Raw genomic sequence first — 16458 nt, 5'->3', positions numbered from 1 at the left:
TGTTTTTGAAACGCCTTTATTAGCACAGGGACATTATGAACATTAATATGGTGAGTGAAGGACACAGGTGAGTTACACTTTGCTTTCTGTATTTTCCAGAATGTGAGACACTTTTCTTTGTCCTTTTTCATTCATGTCGACAAAGTTGAGAGTCAAGCATTTGTTGCCCATGTATGCCTGCCACACTGAGCCTTGGTTGCAGTGAGTTTTGATTAGAAAAAATTTCCATTTTACACAAGTTGGTTGTGATACAGTACATAATTAGCGCTGGTAAAATCTGCAGACCAATCCTCGGTGGTGCCGAAATTGGGAAAAATGGTAACCGCAGCTTAATCTTGCCTCAGGTTTTATTATAATATTAAGACATTTTAAACAAAAATAACAGTGAATGACTTCCGCAGTAGGTTATATATAGTATTTTTAACATTTCTTTTCAATCAGACTTTAAAAACAGCTGGACATGCCACACCCACAAGTCGCTACACGCCCATACGATACAAACCTTAAACAAAAGGTTACACTGTAAAGTAACGTTTATCATTTTTACATTAGCTTAGTTGCCCCTTGCTGCTTAGCTTAGTTGTTAGGTGTACAGTAGTGGTTACACACAAGTTCGTAGAAAGGTATGTTACTTTTACACTAACGTCACATTGAAAATCCCATAGAGACGCTACATGAGGACTTACTGGAAAGGATGTTCTTGTAGAATAATTAATGGCATGGTAATGTCTGAATTTGGGAAATTCAGAGTTTCTTCCGTGGTCAAAGGATTTCAGCTCTATACATCCGTAATCTCCAATTTACAAACCACGTCACCATTAGTGTAGAGCAGGTGAAAAATGTAGCTTACCGTCTACTAACAAAACGTCGTTTAGCTAATTTCTCAGTGTGTCATCTTGCAATTACTGTAAGACACGTACCAAATCAAATCGACTGTATCAAAATTTTCAGCTCAGGAAACAATACTGAACTATGGCAACACTAACGGGACAAACACTACACCAGACTTTACCAGTAGGGGGCTCTTAAAGAAGTTCAGTTTATAAGACGGATATAATTTTTTTTTTTTTAAATCACGTGCTACATTAATGTGTTTCTCAAGGGAGAATTTTAGGGGGTTGTTGGGGAAGAGTGGGTCTGACACCAAGAAACAACTTATAGCCCCAAAAATAGGATACTTTAATCATGTGCAAGCGGTTCTCTAACGGAACCTGGCGGACTCAACATTTCACCCACATAACCACGTTAGGTTTCATATTATTAAACGGAAATTACAGCGTAAATTACAGCGTTGTTTTGTATCGAGGCTCGCGTTAACACACCGAGACTTTCAGAACAACCGCAATGGTGTAACGGTGCACCACAATGGTGTAATGTGATTATGACATCAGACATGAAAAAAGTGTGTCTTCACTGACATCAACATGATGGTACCAGAGTAATACACAGCTCAAACACATTGTGGTTGTGTGTCTGTTGGCTTAAAAATGAGTGTAATTGTGTGTGTTTTGTCCAAGGCATGCTTCAGGGAGCGCCTAGAGACGGTCAAAGTTCAAAGAGCTACAGGTGAAGCTTCACCCATAATTCATCTCTTCATCTTCACATCACTTCATTCATCTCTTCATTTGCACTTTCCTGGTTTTGGATCGTTTGTTTCTCCTTGGCCGTACAGAGCTAATTGTTTTTATTTACATGTCCTGCCGGTGATCGTAGTCGAGCTGCACCGTCATTGGTGGGGCAGCTCAGGGGCGGGCTTCTTTTTCAGAGTGTCTATGATGGACTGGACGCCGCGCTTCACACTGGTAGTTACGCGGCGGGTCACGGAGTCCGAAGAAGATGGAGAGGAACAGGTGGAGGGCTTCTGAGAGGAAGAGTGAGAGACCAGGCATTTCTGATAGCGCAGCTGGTAAAGAGAGAGAAAGAAAGGAGGAAGCAGAAAGAAAGGATTGAGAGAGAGAGAGAGATTCCGAACAGGAGGTTAGTCTTGTAGCTCCAGCTCAGCAGACACTACGTTCAGGGCGATCTAAAATGGCGTGTCATAAATATTAGCGCCCTATACACTTGATATTTTATTATAAACCTATTACACATATATCCCAAAGGAGCAACAGCTATTTAAATGCTGCTGAACCATCAAATTCGGCCGAAATTAGAAGCTCTAGGTGCTAAATGAGAGAAAAATGATTCCCAAACATGCTTGAGCTGCCTTCTGATTAAAATGTATTCAAGTGAGTGTGTGATGGCTGGGACGATATATCAGAGTCACAGTACAGCACAATATAAATAACTGAAACGATGATGTCATACAGAAATGTGTGTGTGTGTGTGTGTGAGGTTTACCACGCAGGCAGACTGCACAGCTTCGGACACGCTCCCTGCGTTGGGCTCACACCAGAACACATGACACTGGAAGTGCTGGTTGCCCGTGTCCATGATGAAGGCGAACGTGTGCACGTCATGGCCGACGCCCATAAACGACAGGAAACGCACGCGACACTCCACCAGCACTTCCTCCTCCTCCTCCTGCACACACATACATACACACATACACACACACATGCTGGAGTGAGTTGCTGTGTTCGTTTCATCTTTACCTTTTCTGTCCCTTTCTTGCCTATTTGTTATTTCTCTCTTTAATGCCTGTAAACAACAAGAAGTACAATCGACATTTATTCAGTACTCCCACTTCCCGCTCCTAAACACACACACACACACACACACACACTAGGATAATGGCTGTGGATGAAGAAATTGACCTTCTCTTTGATAACGCTGACTGTTGCATCTTCCACATTCAGCAGCACTGCGGTCCAGTCATCCTTCCCCGTGGAGGACAGCAGACTGTCAATCGCTCCATTTATAATGTCCATCCCTGAGAGAGAGAGAGAGAGAGAGAGAGAGAGAGAGTAAATAGGGTTCCCACGGGTCATGTAATTTCTGGAATGTCATGGAATTTTAATAAAAGTCTATTCCAGTCATGGAAAGTCAAGGAATTTTATAATTTTGGGGTCGAAGTCAGGGAATATTAGGGAATTTTGGTTGTAAATTTTTAAAATGTATTAGAGAAAAAGTGATTCTAGATAATTACGTGGCTCTGTACATCTTCTGTGACACCTTTCCACGTAGTATCCTGCATCTACAGTTAACAAAGGCAAACATGCCTGGAAAATGTCAATTTAAAGACATTTGGCTTGAAAATTTAGACTTTACAGACTGGGTTGTAAAAGTTGATGACAGAAAAGCTATATGTAAAGTTTGCAGAACTACGGTCGAGATTTCAAATACGGGAGACGGGGCCCTTCGCACCCACATGAACGGTAAGAAGCGTATTGCCGACTGGAGCATCACCTTCAACTTCTAACATTACCCAAGTGCCTATCACTGCTCTTCTCCAGCCGACACCAAGAGAAACGCAGTCGAATGATGCAGTCGAATGAAACCACGTCCAGCCTCAACAGTAATGACAACAGAATGAGACACAGTGGAGCACATCTTGGCTTAGCACCAGCAAAGACCCTGGAGGCTGAAATCTTGTGGCGTCTGAAGCTTACCGAGTCCCACTGGTCGTACAGTTCATCAGAACAAAGTGGTACAAACCTACTCTTTATCATCAGCTCCATTAGTGTATGTCGTGTAGCATTAGTGATCACCGACCTTGTAAAATATGGCAAAGTTAGTTGCTAGCTGCGAGCTAACGTTAGTTATATCTAACGTACTAACGTTACTATCCTTAGCTAACACTAGAAAAATGGTAGCCTCTGCAACTGTCTTTCGTCATGTAACGTTAGAGATTTCATTTCTTTAGATATTGGTGCAATCCCAGGGAAGATGTACTACTCAGTATAGTTAGTGTGGCCGTTATACCATCAAATGTCAGGTTTTGTAATGGAAGTAATGTGAGAGCAGCTGATGCTTTTTCATCAGTGTTAACCTTAAACTCATCCTCTCTGGCTCGCGAGCAATTAGTTGTTTCTTACATGGTGTGTTAAGACCATAGACTGTACGGTTAAGACGCATTGTTGTTACGTTATGAAATTGGAATGAATGTAAATCCTCAGATATTCAGCTATGTTAGTAACAAAGAACAAAATATAACAAATTATATAGATTCTTTATTAATATAATATACCAGTCAGCGATTGCTTCAGCAAAGTGTATATACCCTATATACCCAAAGCATATACCCTATGAGCCAGCATGTCTACATCATGTGCAGAGAAATACATTATTACAAATGCAGTTAGTAGAACTAAGTATGCTAATATACTAATAAATGAGTCTTTATTGGTCACAGCATAGTGAAATTCTTTTCTTCACATACCCCAGCATGTCAGGAAGTTGGGGTCAGAGTGCAGGGTCAGCCATGATACAGCGCCCCTGGAGCAGAGAGGGTTAAGGGTCTTGCTCAAAGGCCCAACAGTGGCAGCTTGGCAAAGCCAGGGCTTGAACCCCCGACCTTCTGATCAGTAACCCAAAGTAACCGCTAAGCCATCACTGCCCACTGCCCAATAATATGGCATTATTTTAGACATGATGAAATGCCATTAACAAGATGCCGGCTGTGGATCAGGTGGTAGAGCGGGTTGTCCACTAATCGTAGGGTTGGCGGTTTGATTCGCGGCCCGCATGATTCCACATGCCGAAGTGGCAAGTTAGCACCTTGCACAGCAGCTCTGCTACCATTGGTGTGTGTGCGTGAAAGGGTGAATGAAACACAGTGTAAAGTGCTTTGTAGAACTGCTAAGGTTTTAAAAAAAAGCGCTATATAGGTGCAGACCATTTACCAAAATATTTTGGAAGGCGATTGTCATTTTCATATTGATAACTTGATCCTTCCTTCATTGATCATATCTACAAAGACATCAGCTAGGATGCATAATGAAACTTATAGTTGAGTTGATGAGACAGTTGCAATTTGATTATTTATTCATGCATTTTGCAAGCGCTTTCATCTAAAGTGATTACTGATTACTACATTGGATTGCAGTTAAATAGATTTTATGGGAAAATATGTTAAGTCTATGTTTGGAGAATATAAATACATTACAGCTTTGTCCATTTCTTTTCTTTTACAGGGTCTCTGTTCAAAAGAATGTTCCCACATAGCGCCATTGCCAGCAGTTTTCAATGTGGAGGGACTAAGTCCTCTTATTTGACCATTTTTGGCATAGCACCATACTGCAAATCACTGCTGATGGACAGGATCAAGTCTCTGAAGAATTGATATGTTTTGCTGTTTGATTAAAGCTTGAACAGGAAGACCCAAACAAATCAAATGGACATTCATTTAAGATTTCGAGAGAATGATGCTGTCGCTACATGCTATTTCAATTCTGAATTCATGGGCCACTCTACAGCAAAGGACATGGTGGAAGACTTCCACAAGTCAATAGAGGGGTTAAGTTATAAAGATCTTGTGCAGCTGTCAATGTATGGACCTATTGTCAATTTTAAATTCCAGGACCTTATACAAGCTGAACTTGAGTGAGATGTCAATACTGTGCTACTGAATGTAGGAAGCTATGGCCTGCATAGTTTGCACGGGGCATTTAAAAAGGGTGCAGATTAGAGATGCACCGATGTAAAGGCAATTTTTCACGCTATGGGCCGATAGTTTAAAAACATCCGATGACCACGGCTGATTATATTCTGTCAATCAAAAGAGGGCAGGAAAACACATCGGTTTCAAGCTGTGTGTAAAGCTCTGCACTGCTAAAATTTTACATCGGAAGCTGCAGCAGTGAAGCGGGAGTTTCGCATCGAGTCAATTTTTTTTTTTTTGCCTCACTGCTCGAGCTGCTCACGCTGAATTAAAGGGCCAGTACACTGTTGAAAGATTTAAATGAAGAGGAGTTGAAAAAAAAGGTATATATTGCACAGAAAAATATATTTGTAGAGTAGTATATTTCATATCCAGTTAATGTTTATATATATATATATATATATATATATATATATATATATATATATATATATATATATATATATATATATATATAAAGTTGATATTCTATATTACCAGTTTGATGTCAGTGATGAAGTAGAAATGCTTTTGCTTGTGGTGAGTGAGTGTGAGACTAACAGAAGGTTTTTAAGAATTCAGTCAATTAATTCTGTTAATATGATTTAATAACATTCAATAAGATAAGAAATATTACTTTAATCTTCAGAATTTAGTTCATGTGTTAATGTTAATTAGAGCAATGTGTTTTCTGTTTATCAGACCAGTTATGCCTGCAAAGTTGGCCTTTCACTTGTCATTTTCAAAAGAGTTTGTGCCTTTCTTGAAACTATATCAAACAGACAGACCTATGATTCCCTTTCTGGGTGCAGAACTTTCTAATGTTATAAAGTCAATTATGGGGCACTTTATAAAGTCTGATGTCATTCCAAACTCAGTATCAAAGTTGATGTCGATAGATGTTACAGACAAAAACTAGCTCACTCCTGCAAATAGAGTTGATGTTGGTTTCTCTGCTGACAAAATATTGAAGGATCTTGTGGTTTCAAAGAAAATCAGTGAGAGTTGGCGTTCAGGATGGATTATAGAAAGTGCCTACAGACTCTTGCAGGGAAATTACAAGAGAAGTCCCCACTACATTACACTTTAGTGCGCAACATGGATTCCTTAGATCCTAGAAGGATGGCAGCTGGAAATGCAGACCTGTGCCTTAAAGAATTGAAAAGAATTCTCAAACTTCTGACTGAGACCAAACGAGTTGATGAGAATGACTGTGATGATATTCTGAAATAGTACAGGATGTTTATTAATGAGGCTGTAGCAAACAGAACGGCTGATTTCATCGACTTTGATCCTGTCACGGGTCGGGTACAGTACATACCCTTTTCTACTAAATGATGGCAGGAGAGAAAGCCTATGAAAAACTGGAATACTGTGGCACTTCTGAAATTGCTCTCACATGGAAATGCATCTGTGGAAAGAGGCTTTTCAGTCAATAGACAAACTGAGGTGGAAAACATGAGGGAACACACATACAGTGCACAGAGTCTTGTCTGTGACCATTTGAGGTCCATATGTGGCATTGACAACTTTGTACTAACTAGTGCTTTACTTAAGCCCACATCCTCTGCAAGACAGCGATACCTCTCTCATCTTGAGGAACAGAAAAGATTGAAAGGGGCAGAAAAACTAAACATGAAACGGAAGGCTCTTTGTGATGAGACTGATGACCTAAAGAAAAAGACTTCAGAGAGATGCTTCATCCATGGAGCAATCTGCAGATGAATTTGCATTAAAGGTAGAACATGTAGGGAATCTTACATTCATTGCCAAGTCAAACAGTCTAAGACAGTCTGCGAAAAATAAATGTGAAGAAATTAAAAGACTAAATGAGGAACTTGATGAAAAACAGAAAATCCTTCTGAGCATTTAACCTCTAAAATCATTATGCTTAAATGAAAACTTTGGTATTTTTCAACCTGGGCCCCCTGCGCCCAACATTTCATTCAGAACATGTACCAATCAAAATTTCCCGTGTTGAATAAATACCAAACAACTGTGAGGCAAAAGAGCTACAAAATGCATTCTACAGGGCCAAGCTACACCGTAAAAATGGATAATATATTTACCTCAATAACTGTAAAGAAGCGGTAGAAAATTACCATTTCGGCAGGTTGTCCCAGCTTTGTAGCTCCTTTTGTTGTTATGATGTCATGTCCATTGTAATCGATTGTCACTCATTACAATGCATGAGCTGTATACATTAGAAAAAACCCTCCATTGACAATAGATTACAATGGACAGAATGCCAGAAATGGTTAGAAGTTACAAGCTGGGACAACCTGCCGAAATGGTCATTTCCTACCGCTTCTTTACAGTTATTGAGGTAAATATATTGTCCTATTTTACGATGGCGCTTGGCCCATAGAATTCATTTTGTAGCTATTTTGCCTCGCGGTTGTTTGGCATTTACTCAACACAGGAGAAATTTTGATTTGTACTTGTGCTGAATAAAATGTCTGTTAACCAAGAAATGTAGCTTACAGATTTAATGGTTTAAAATAGTTCTTTTTTTCTGCTCAGTACATTCCAGGCAGTGCATTGTACCATTCTTCATACAGTAGGTCATGGAAACCCAAGATTTTGGTCATGGAAAGTCATGGAATTTTACATTTGACTTAAAGTGGGAACCCTGACTATGTTTATACAAATACATTTGTGTGTGTGTGTGTGTGTGTGTGTGTGTGTGTGTGTGTTACCTATGGGACGAGACACAGAGGTCATTCCCAGGTACAGAACATGGAAGCTCTGCTGTAGTTCGGTCTTTGGTGTGGGAAAGTCTACTGAGAGAAAACACACACATGAGGCTGAGAACATTACAGAGCTACAGAAAGTACTTTTTACTGAAACAAGGACAAAAGATAGAAAATGCGAAACTGGTCAAAAGAACAAAATGTTTTTTAAAAGACTGAAGTAAAAAAAAAAATAGAAAGAAAGAATGATCAAAATTAAGAAGGAAGCAAAAGAGAAACAAACTAGAAAAATGTGCAAAATCAAAAAAATAAACAATGAAATACAATGGAAAATAAAATATACGATAAAATACAATGAAATAAAAAACAACAATGTGAAAGAATGGATGGATGATACAGGTAATAAAGATCAAAATAAATCTTACAAAGAAAATGCAAGGAAGAAAAATTAATGCTGAAAAGAAAGAAAGAGGTTTTTAAAAAAAACACTAAGTAAAAGAAATAAAGAAAAAATGAAAAAGAAACAATGACGGGAGGAATGAACTGAAAGAAAGGCAGATATACAATAAAGAAATAAAGACATAAAAAAGAACATCTAAAGGAAAATGCAGCTAGGAGGAATAAACAAAACACACAAACACACAAGACTGAGGTAAAAAGAAAGAACAATCCAACAAAGGAATAAAATATCAACATGAAGAAAGGAAAGTAAGGAAAGGTTCCAAGGAAGGAAAAAAAACTGGCAAAAAGAACAAAATCTTAAGAAAAATCTTAAGTAAAAAAAGAAGAAAGAACAAAAGAGACAGAGTTAAAAAGAAAAGATGAACAAAAAGAAAGGGAGCTCTAGAGTTATGTTTGTGAGTGTTTAGCGGTTAGCTAATTTCCTGAGGAACTGCACTCTTTTATAAGTACATGCTTCACTGTTCATGTGGTGCCGTTACCTTGTAGTGGGACGTCGATGCTGGTCAGAGATGAGCCGCTCGCCGTTTTACCGTTCTTCTTCTCCGCCATAATCTGGAGGAATACAGCGCAGTAGTCTCAGATTACCCCTAATAACAACACTTCACAAAGTAAACACCTGGATCATCTATCTTACTCCTGGTGGTGTTTAATGTAAATTTTATATATATATATATATATATATATATATATATATATATATATATATATATATATATATATATATATATATACTCTGGAGACTCCTTCCATAAACAATAACACATTGGAATGAGTGCGCTAATATAAACCTACTCCTACTGAAGTTTGCTTTAATACAGTATATTGCAAGGTATATCATGATTGTAATGATTAGCATATGCCGAGAAACGAGAACTAAAATAATATGATTGTTATAAGTCTGTGAAGCGCTTTGAAAAATTACAAGTCGTACCTTTAAATCTGACCAAAAATACATTTTAGAATTTATGCACTCAGAATCACATCAAGGCTATCATTCACACTCCCCCACAGGACACTTATTTAGTTTCGTCAAAACACAGACAGCGTCTCACCCTGGAGCAGATCTGGTTCAGGCTGGCAGCGATGGCTTCTGCAGGACTGTCACACTGGAACACGTGACATTTCAGCACATGTGTGTTTTTATCCCGAGCCACGTATGCAAAATCCCTAAAAAAACAAAAAAGGCAAACAAACAGATGCTAAAAAATTCAGATCAGTCCAACTCCTCTGACGCCACAGAGCAGCATTATATAAGCACAATGCAAGAAATAAAAGGGCTGGTTGTCAATAATGAAGAGCAAGAAGAAACTAAACAGCGCATATTCACGAGTCATGTGGAACTTATACTGAAACTTCATATAGACATTTAATTTATTTGGTTTCTCACTTTGATGATCAAAGGGAGAAAAATTCTGCAAAAGAACATTCAAATCTTGCGCATCAAAAGCTATCCGCTCTAAATATAACCACAAACATGGATGTGAAATGAGGATACAAAGTGAACCGGGTGCACTCAGGGATTACATACACCACTACCTTACAGAATGTGAATATCTTTTCTCCTTTATTCTCTCTCTGTGCTCGAAATACAGCAACCGCATCCACCAACAGTGCTCTTGACTCCAACAGAGCTCTTCAGTCCTTTCTGAAGCTGTACACCAAATTCTGGTAGATGAATCCTTGTTAGAACAGATTCTATGCATTTGATTGTTTAATAGTGTAATAGAGACACTAGTTGGACATGAATTGTGGGGCAGAGTGAATGAGATGCATAAATTCATTTGAGAAGTTGCAGAATATAAGATGGTAAGATGAAAGGTAGGATGCAGAAGTCCAAAGTTTATTGTAGAGGTGTGTGTAGGATCTATTCCCATAGAAAATTTGACTGTTCTCCTCTCTCCCACAGAAAGGTTGATTAGTCCTGCCCTTTCCTACATAAAGTTTGATAATTCCCCCCTCTAGAACAGGTTTGACCAATCCTGCCTGCTGCTACAGAATGTTTGAACATTCACCCTCCCTACTACACAAGGTTTGACCAACCCTGTCTTCTCCTGCAGAAAGTCTGTCCAAGCCTGTCCTCTACCACAGAAGGTTTGACCAATCTAACCGTCTCTCATAGAAGGTTCAAGCAGAAGGTTTGCAGAAGGTTTAACCTAATCTTGAACTCTCCCACAGAAGGTTTGTCCAGTCCTTCCCTCTCCGACAGAAAGGTTGTCCAGTCCTTCCCTCTCCCACAGAAAGTGTGTCATCCTTCCCTCTCCCACAGAAAGTGTGTCGTCCTTCCCTCTCCCACAAAAAGTGTGTCGTCCTTCCCTCTCCCACAGAAAGTGTCATCCTTCCCTCTCCCACAGAAAGTGTGTCCAGTCCTTCCCTCTCCCACAGAAAGTGTGTCATCCTTCCCTCTCCCACAGAAAGTGTGTCCAGTCCTTCCCTCTCCCACAGAAAGTGTGTCCAGTCCTTCCCTCTCCCACAGAAAGTGTGTCCAGTCCTTCCCTCTCCCACAGAAAGTGTGTCATCCTTCCCTCTCCCACAGAAAGTGTGTCCAGTCCTTCCCTCTCCCACAGAAAGTGTGTCCAGTCCTTCCATCTCCCACAGAAAGTGTGTCCAGTCCTTCCATCTCCCACAAAAAGTGTGTCCAGTCCTTCTCTCTCCCACAAAAAGTGTGTCCAGTCCTTCTCTCTCCCACAAAAAGTGTGTCTAGTCTTTCCCTCTCCGACAGAAGGTTTGTCCAGTCCTGCCCTCTCCCGCAGAAAGTTTGATCTTTGCCCTAATCCCACAGAATGTTTGGCCATCCTGTACTTTCCTGCTGAAAGTTTGACCAATCCCACCCTTTTTTACAGAAGCTTTAACCAATATCACCCTCTCCTGCAGATATTTTGGCCAATTCCACCTATTCCCAGCGAAAATTTGACTAATCCCACTCTCTCCCACATAAATTTTGACCTCCCACTCCCACAAATTTTTTGTTGTATCCTACAGGGTCCCAGTCCTGATGCATTCCTCTAGTTTACACGATGGTTCACTATGATACTTAATCGTAACTATAGTTATTTTGTTAATTCACACTAATAGCATGGTTAATTAAGTAATACCACTCCCCTTGGTGGTATCGTACCCTTGCTCATTCTACTCTTACTAACCCTGACATTGCCATGATTAGCCAGAATATTGTTCTAAGTTAGTATTGATGGCAGAATATTGAATAGTCCTAAATATGTATTTAGTAACATACTCTGTGAAGATGGTGACACATTAAATGTAAGCAGAATAGAGCTACATTTCCCAATGAATAGACCTTCAAACACGAATAACAAAATAAATGATCAATTATTTAAACGGTAAAATAAAATATGTATGGAGCGAGCGCAGAGTGAAGCATTTGTAATGGGAAAGGCTGTTGAATACTGAAGAAATCTTGGTACAAGAACCACTCTGAGACTTATGGAAAGGTAACAAAAAGGACTATTTAAAATACATTTAAAATTTAAGTAAGGAAATAAGACAAAACACAACAGGGTGCACCCCAAAAATTATAATATCGTGGAAAAGTTAGGTTTTTCATATATTCTAGAATCATTACACATAAAGTGAAATATATATATATATATATATATCGAGCCTTTATTTACAGCTCATAGAAATAAAACATCCAGTATCTCAAAATATTAGAATAAAGAATTTAAAATACAGAAATGTCTGTTTTACTTGTATTCTCTCATTTGTAAGTCACTGTGGATAAAAGAGTCTATTAAATTAATAAATGTAAATGTAATTGTCGACCTTCTGAAAAGTATGTTAATTTATGCACTCAATACTTTGTCGGGGCTTTAATCCTTTTGCACAAATTACTGCATCAATGTGGCGTGGCATGGAGACAATCCATGTGGCACTGCTGAGATGTTGTGGAAGCCCAAGTTGCTTTGATAGCGGCCTTCAGCTCGTCTGTATTGTTGGCTCTGGTGTCTCTCATAGATTCTCTATGGGGTTCAGGTCAGGCAAGTTGGCTGGCCAATCAAGCACAGTAATACCATGGTCTGCAAACCAGTTACTTGTAGACTGGTAGACGCTGCATTGACTCTCGTCTTGAGAAAACACAGTAGACCAACACCAGCAGATGACATGGCACCCCAAATCATCACTGACTGTGGAAACTTCACACTGGACTTCAAGCAACTTGGATTCTGTGCCTCTCCACTCTTCCTCCAGACTCTAGGACCTTGATTTCCAAATGAAATTAAAAATTAACTTTCATCTTCCCCACGATTGTGGTTGTGTGTACTGAACCAGACTGAGAGATTAAAAGCTCAGGAAACCTTCACAGGTGGTTTGAGTTAATTATGTGATTAGAGCTCTTCTCAGGTCAACATTTCTGTATTATAAATTCTTTATTCTAATATTCTGAGATACTGGATTTTTGATCTCCATGAGCTGTAATCCGTAATCATCAAGATTAAAACAAAAAAAGGCCGGAAATATTTCACTTTATGTGTAATGAATGTAGAATATATGAAAGTTCCACTTTTTGAATTAAATTGAAAAATATAAAAAAACAAAACAAAAAAACAACAACTACAGCTTCTCAGAAACTGAGAAACCACAAAGCCCGCCATCTTAATGACTTCCCTGTATCGGAAAACTGACTGTTACAAAGCACTGACACTGGAGACTCCTTCCATAAATCTTAAACAGATCTGAGAATACAACAGTGCTGTAGCATAAGAAGAAATAAATAATACAAGAACAGGGAGTCAACTGTTCACCTGAGCGTGAGCTTAAGCGAAGCTGCTGATTGGACAGCTGCTATAATAACCATTATCACATCATAGCTGGAAATATTTTGGATTGGCAAGTGTAAAGTTTCTTCCCAACAGAACTCTCCAGAGTACATGCAATAATGAAGAGGGAACACACAGCCAAGCTAAACACGTCGAATTCAGTAGACTTCAAAGCACGCGCTGAATTATGGAATATCTGGAGGAGGCAGAGTTGCCTCACAGAGTGGAGTGGAAAACTAACCTAAATACACAGCGGGAACAAGAAAGATCCATCTTGTTGACGGTACAAAGTGCGCGTGTGTGTGTGTGTGTGTGTGTGTGTGTGTGTGTGTGTGTGCATGCAGGATGACTGACACACTGCAGTAGCACCTACCCTGGAGCAATGCATGCTGGGAACTTCAGTCCAGGTAGATAGAGGGCGGAGAAACGCAAGATGCAGCAGATGCTATTATTATACGCTGTGTGTGTGTGTGTGTGTGTCTGTGTGTGTGTATGTGTGTGTGTAAGTGTGAAGACCTTGGCTTTATCACTACAACGTCCAGCTATATTTATGACTTTTACCCACCATGTTTTTTTTAAATTGTACAGACAAATTTAGAGTCAATAGTCCAGTGTGTGTATGAGATTTACGTGACTCTGGACTGTGAAGAAGCCTGTTTTCTTGTTTCAGAAAGTTGTGTTTTTTTCAAGCTTGTGTTATAGAGACAGACTGTAATCTGAGCGAGAGAGAGAGAGAGCACGTACGTGTGTGTGTGTGTGTGTGTAAGCTGAGATCTCTATCTGTTTACGTTCCATTACTGCACTTCCACAGGGACACACTCTCATTACCCGACTACACACTTCGGGTATTTGACGAGCAGAACACATACACACACACACACACACACACACTACACATTCATACTGCATTGCTCGGTAAAGATCCTACTGAGATGCATTACATTACATGAACCATATGTAGGTGAAGAATCTAATTAGAGGCAACGATAAGAGAGGAGAAGAGAGAAAGTGCATGGATTTCATTTTTATGTTAAACAGCATAATCTCTCCTGTATGATAAGATTCTCTAAAAGTTCTGTAGAAGTGTATGAGAATGCAAGTAGAATCCTGATATCTCAAATTCGTACCATAACTGTAAGGATTAAAACACTTGGGGGGCGTGTTGTTATAGGACAATAATCCAAGACAGGGTGATGTTATTATTACCACTGTATTTCCTATAACAGCGCACCCAATGAATACGTCTATTTATAAATTAAAGAATTTTTTATTATTACATTTTTTTTGTATGTTATTACGTATTTCTTTATATATAATTACATATTTCTTTTATCCATTTATAGTTACATTTAATATTGTGGAACATCTGTGAAACAAGTTCTTGTTATCGCTTTTGTTATAGCAGCTATAAAGAGTCCGAACAAGAGTGGAGAATCAGGTGGAGAGGAAAAGGAGGAGTGGAGGACACTGAGAAGGAAGCGGATAAAGAGACAGAGAGAATGAGGAAAAGAGGGGAAATGAGAAGTAGAAATAAATGAGATGTAAGAAGAGAAATATCGAAGGAAGGAGAAGAAAGAGGAAAAAGTGGGAAAGGGAAGCGAAGAGAGGAGATGTGAAGAAAATTATAAAAGAGTAGAGAAAAAAAGCATGGGAGATAGGCAAAGGAAAGAGGAAGAGAGAGGGATTTGTGTATGAATAAAAGAAGGAAACGGGGAAGGGAAGAAAAAATATAGAGGAAAATGAGAAAAGCATAAGGAGGAAGAGAGGAGAAGGGAGCATGGGAGATGAAGAGCCAAGGAAAGAGAGGAAGGAGGGAAAAAAACAAACCGGAGGGGAAATGAGTGAAATAGGAACAAGGACGAACAGAGGGAGATTAGATGAGGGGGAGGGAATTCAGAGGGAGATTAATGGAGAGGAAAAGAGGGGAGTATTGGAGAGAAAGAAAGGAGTGACATTTGAGATGAAGAGAACAAGAAAGAGGAAATGGAGAATAACAAAAGAACAGCAGTGGCTTAGTTGTGAACGATTGAGCAATTTTTCTTCGTTTGGGTGTAGTGTGTGTGTGTGTGTGTGTGACTGGACTTCAATCAGACAGGCCTAATAATCAATCGCAGAGTTGCATTTATTTAAGTGTTTGCCTTTGAGTCGTCTCATCAATCATCATCTGCACTCGTTTATCCTCTTCGTTTGTTTATTTCACTTGGTGTTCTGTTCACTTGTCTGCAGAATGAAAAAGGACAGCGAGCCTCGAACCTAAAGCGCAGACACTAAAAACACAATTTGTCACTGCTACATAAATTATGTAATAATGTTCTGTCTAAAAATAAATAATCGCACTGCAACACTCGGTAATGAACAGAGTACAATACAGTGAAGTATATAAAGTACACAGAGAGAAAGGGATTTGCATATGAATAATCAAATAAGAAGAAAAGAAAGAATAGAAGGAAGAAGGGAATGGAGAAGAGAATCACAATAGGAGGAAGAAAAAAAGTGATGACAAGGACGAAGGACAGAGAGGAAAAGGAAAATAAGTGGAAGAAAAGGAGGCGAGGAACGGAAGATAAAGCAAAAGGGGTTAAAAGGAAATGATGAGGAAAGGAGAGAACGAGGAAGATGAGGACAGGACAGGAAGGCGTGTTGGAGAATGAAGGAAGAAAAGAAGAAAGCAGAAAAATGTTAGGACATGGGGAGGAAAATGAGGGGAAGAAAAAGAGGAAGAAGAGCACAGAACAGGAAAACGTAGTGGAGAAAGGAGGAAAAACAGGTAAATTAAAGCTGCAGCAGCATTTTCAGGGGACAAGCACTCAGACTCAGTGAGACTCACATTCACAGACACGCTACAATTGTTGGCTAAGCAATCACAGGAGAGCAGAGCCATAACTTTAGGCAAAGGTATTTGCCAGTCTGTTATGGGAGAATGGTTTTGAATATCAGTGTTCCTTTTATAAAATTTGTTCAGACATGTCTCAAGATGATATGAGCCAAATTTGGTGAAGACTGGACA

General features: G+C 39.3%; 1 protein-coding gene across 5 annotated transcripts in view; it reads right to left on the bottom strand.

Moving 5' to 3' along the window:
- Window positions 1-16458, bottom strand: part of LOC108261075 (amyloid beta precursor protein binding family B member 2) — a 44832-nt gene continuing 28374 nt past the window's right edge. For 4 of the 5 annotated variants that reach the window (XM_017461934.3, XM_053688222.1, XM_053688225.1 and 1 more), the window contains 6 exons: window positions 9729-9843; window positions 9156-9228; window positions 8221-8304; window positions 2757-2872; window positions 2341-2523; window positions 1-1903 (listed from right to left, as the gene is read on the bottom strand). In XM_017461934.3, the coding sequence (XP_017317423.1) occupies window positions 1727-1903; window positions 2341-2523; window positions 2757-2872; window positions 8221-8304; window positions 9156-9228; window positions 9729-9843 (748 nt within the window). In that variant the 3' untranslated portion in view covers window positions 1-1726. The remainder of the gene's footprint in view (window positions 1904-2340; window positions 2524-2756; window positions 2873-8220; window positions 8305-9155; window positions 9229-9728; window positions 9844-16458) is intronic. The other variant, XM_053688226.1, reaches the window with a different exon arrangement.

This window comes from Ictalurus punctatus, chromosome 2 (assembly GCF_001660625.3).
Source record: "Ictalurus punctatus breed USDA103 chromosome 2, Coco_2.0, whole genome shotgun sequence".
Classification (NCBI taxonomy): domain Eukaryota; kingdom Metazoa; phylum Chordata; class Actinopteri; order Siluriformes; family Ictaluridae; genus Ictalurus; species Ictalurus punctatus.
The sequence above is the reverse complement of the archived record's forward strand: the minus strand, read 5'-3'. Positions and strand labels throughout refer to the sequence as shown.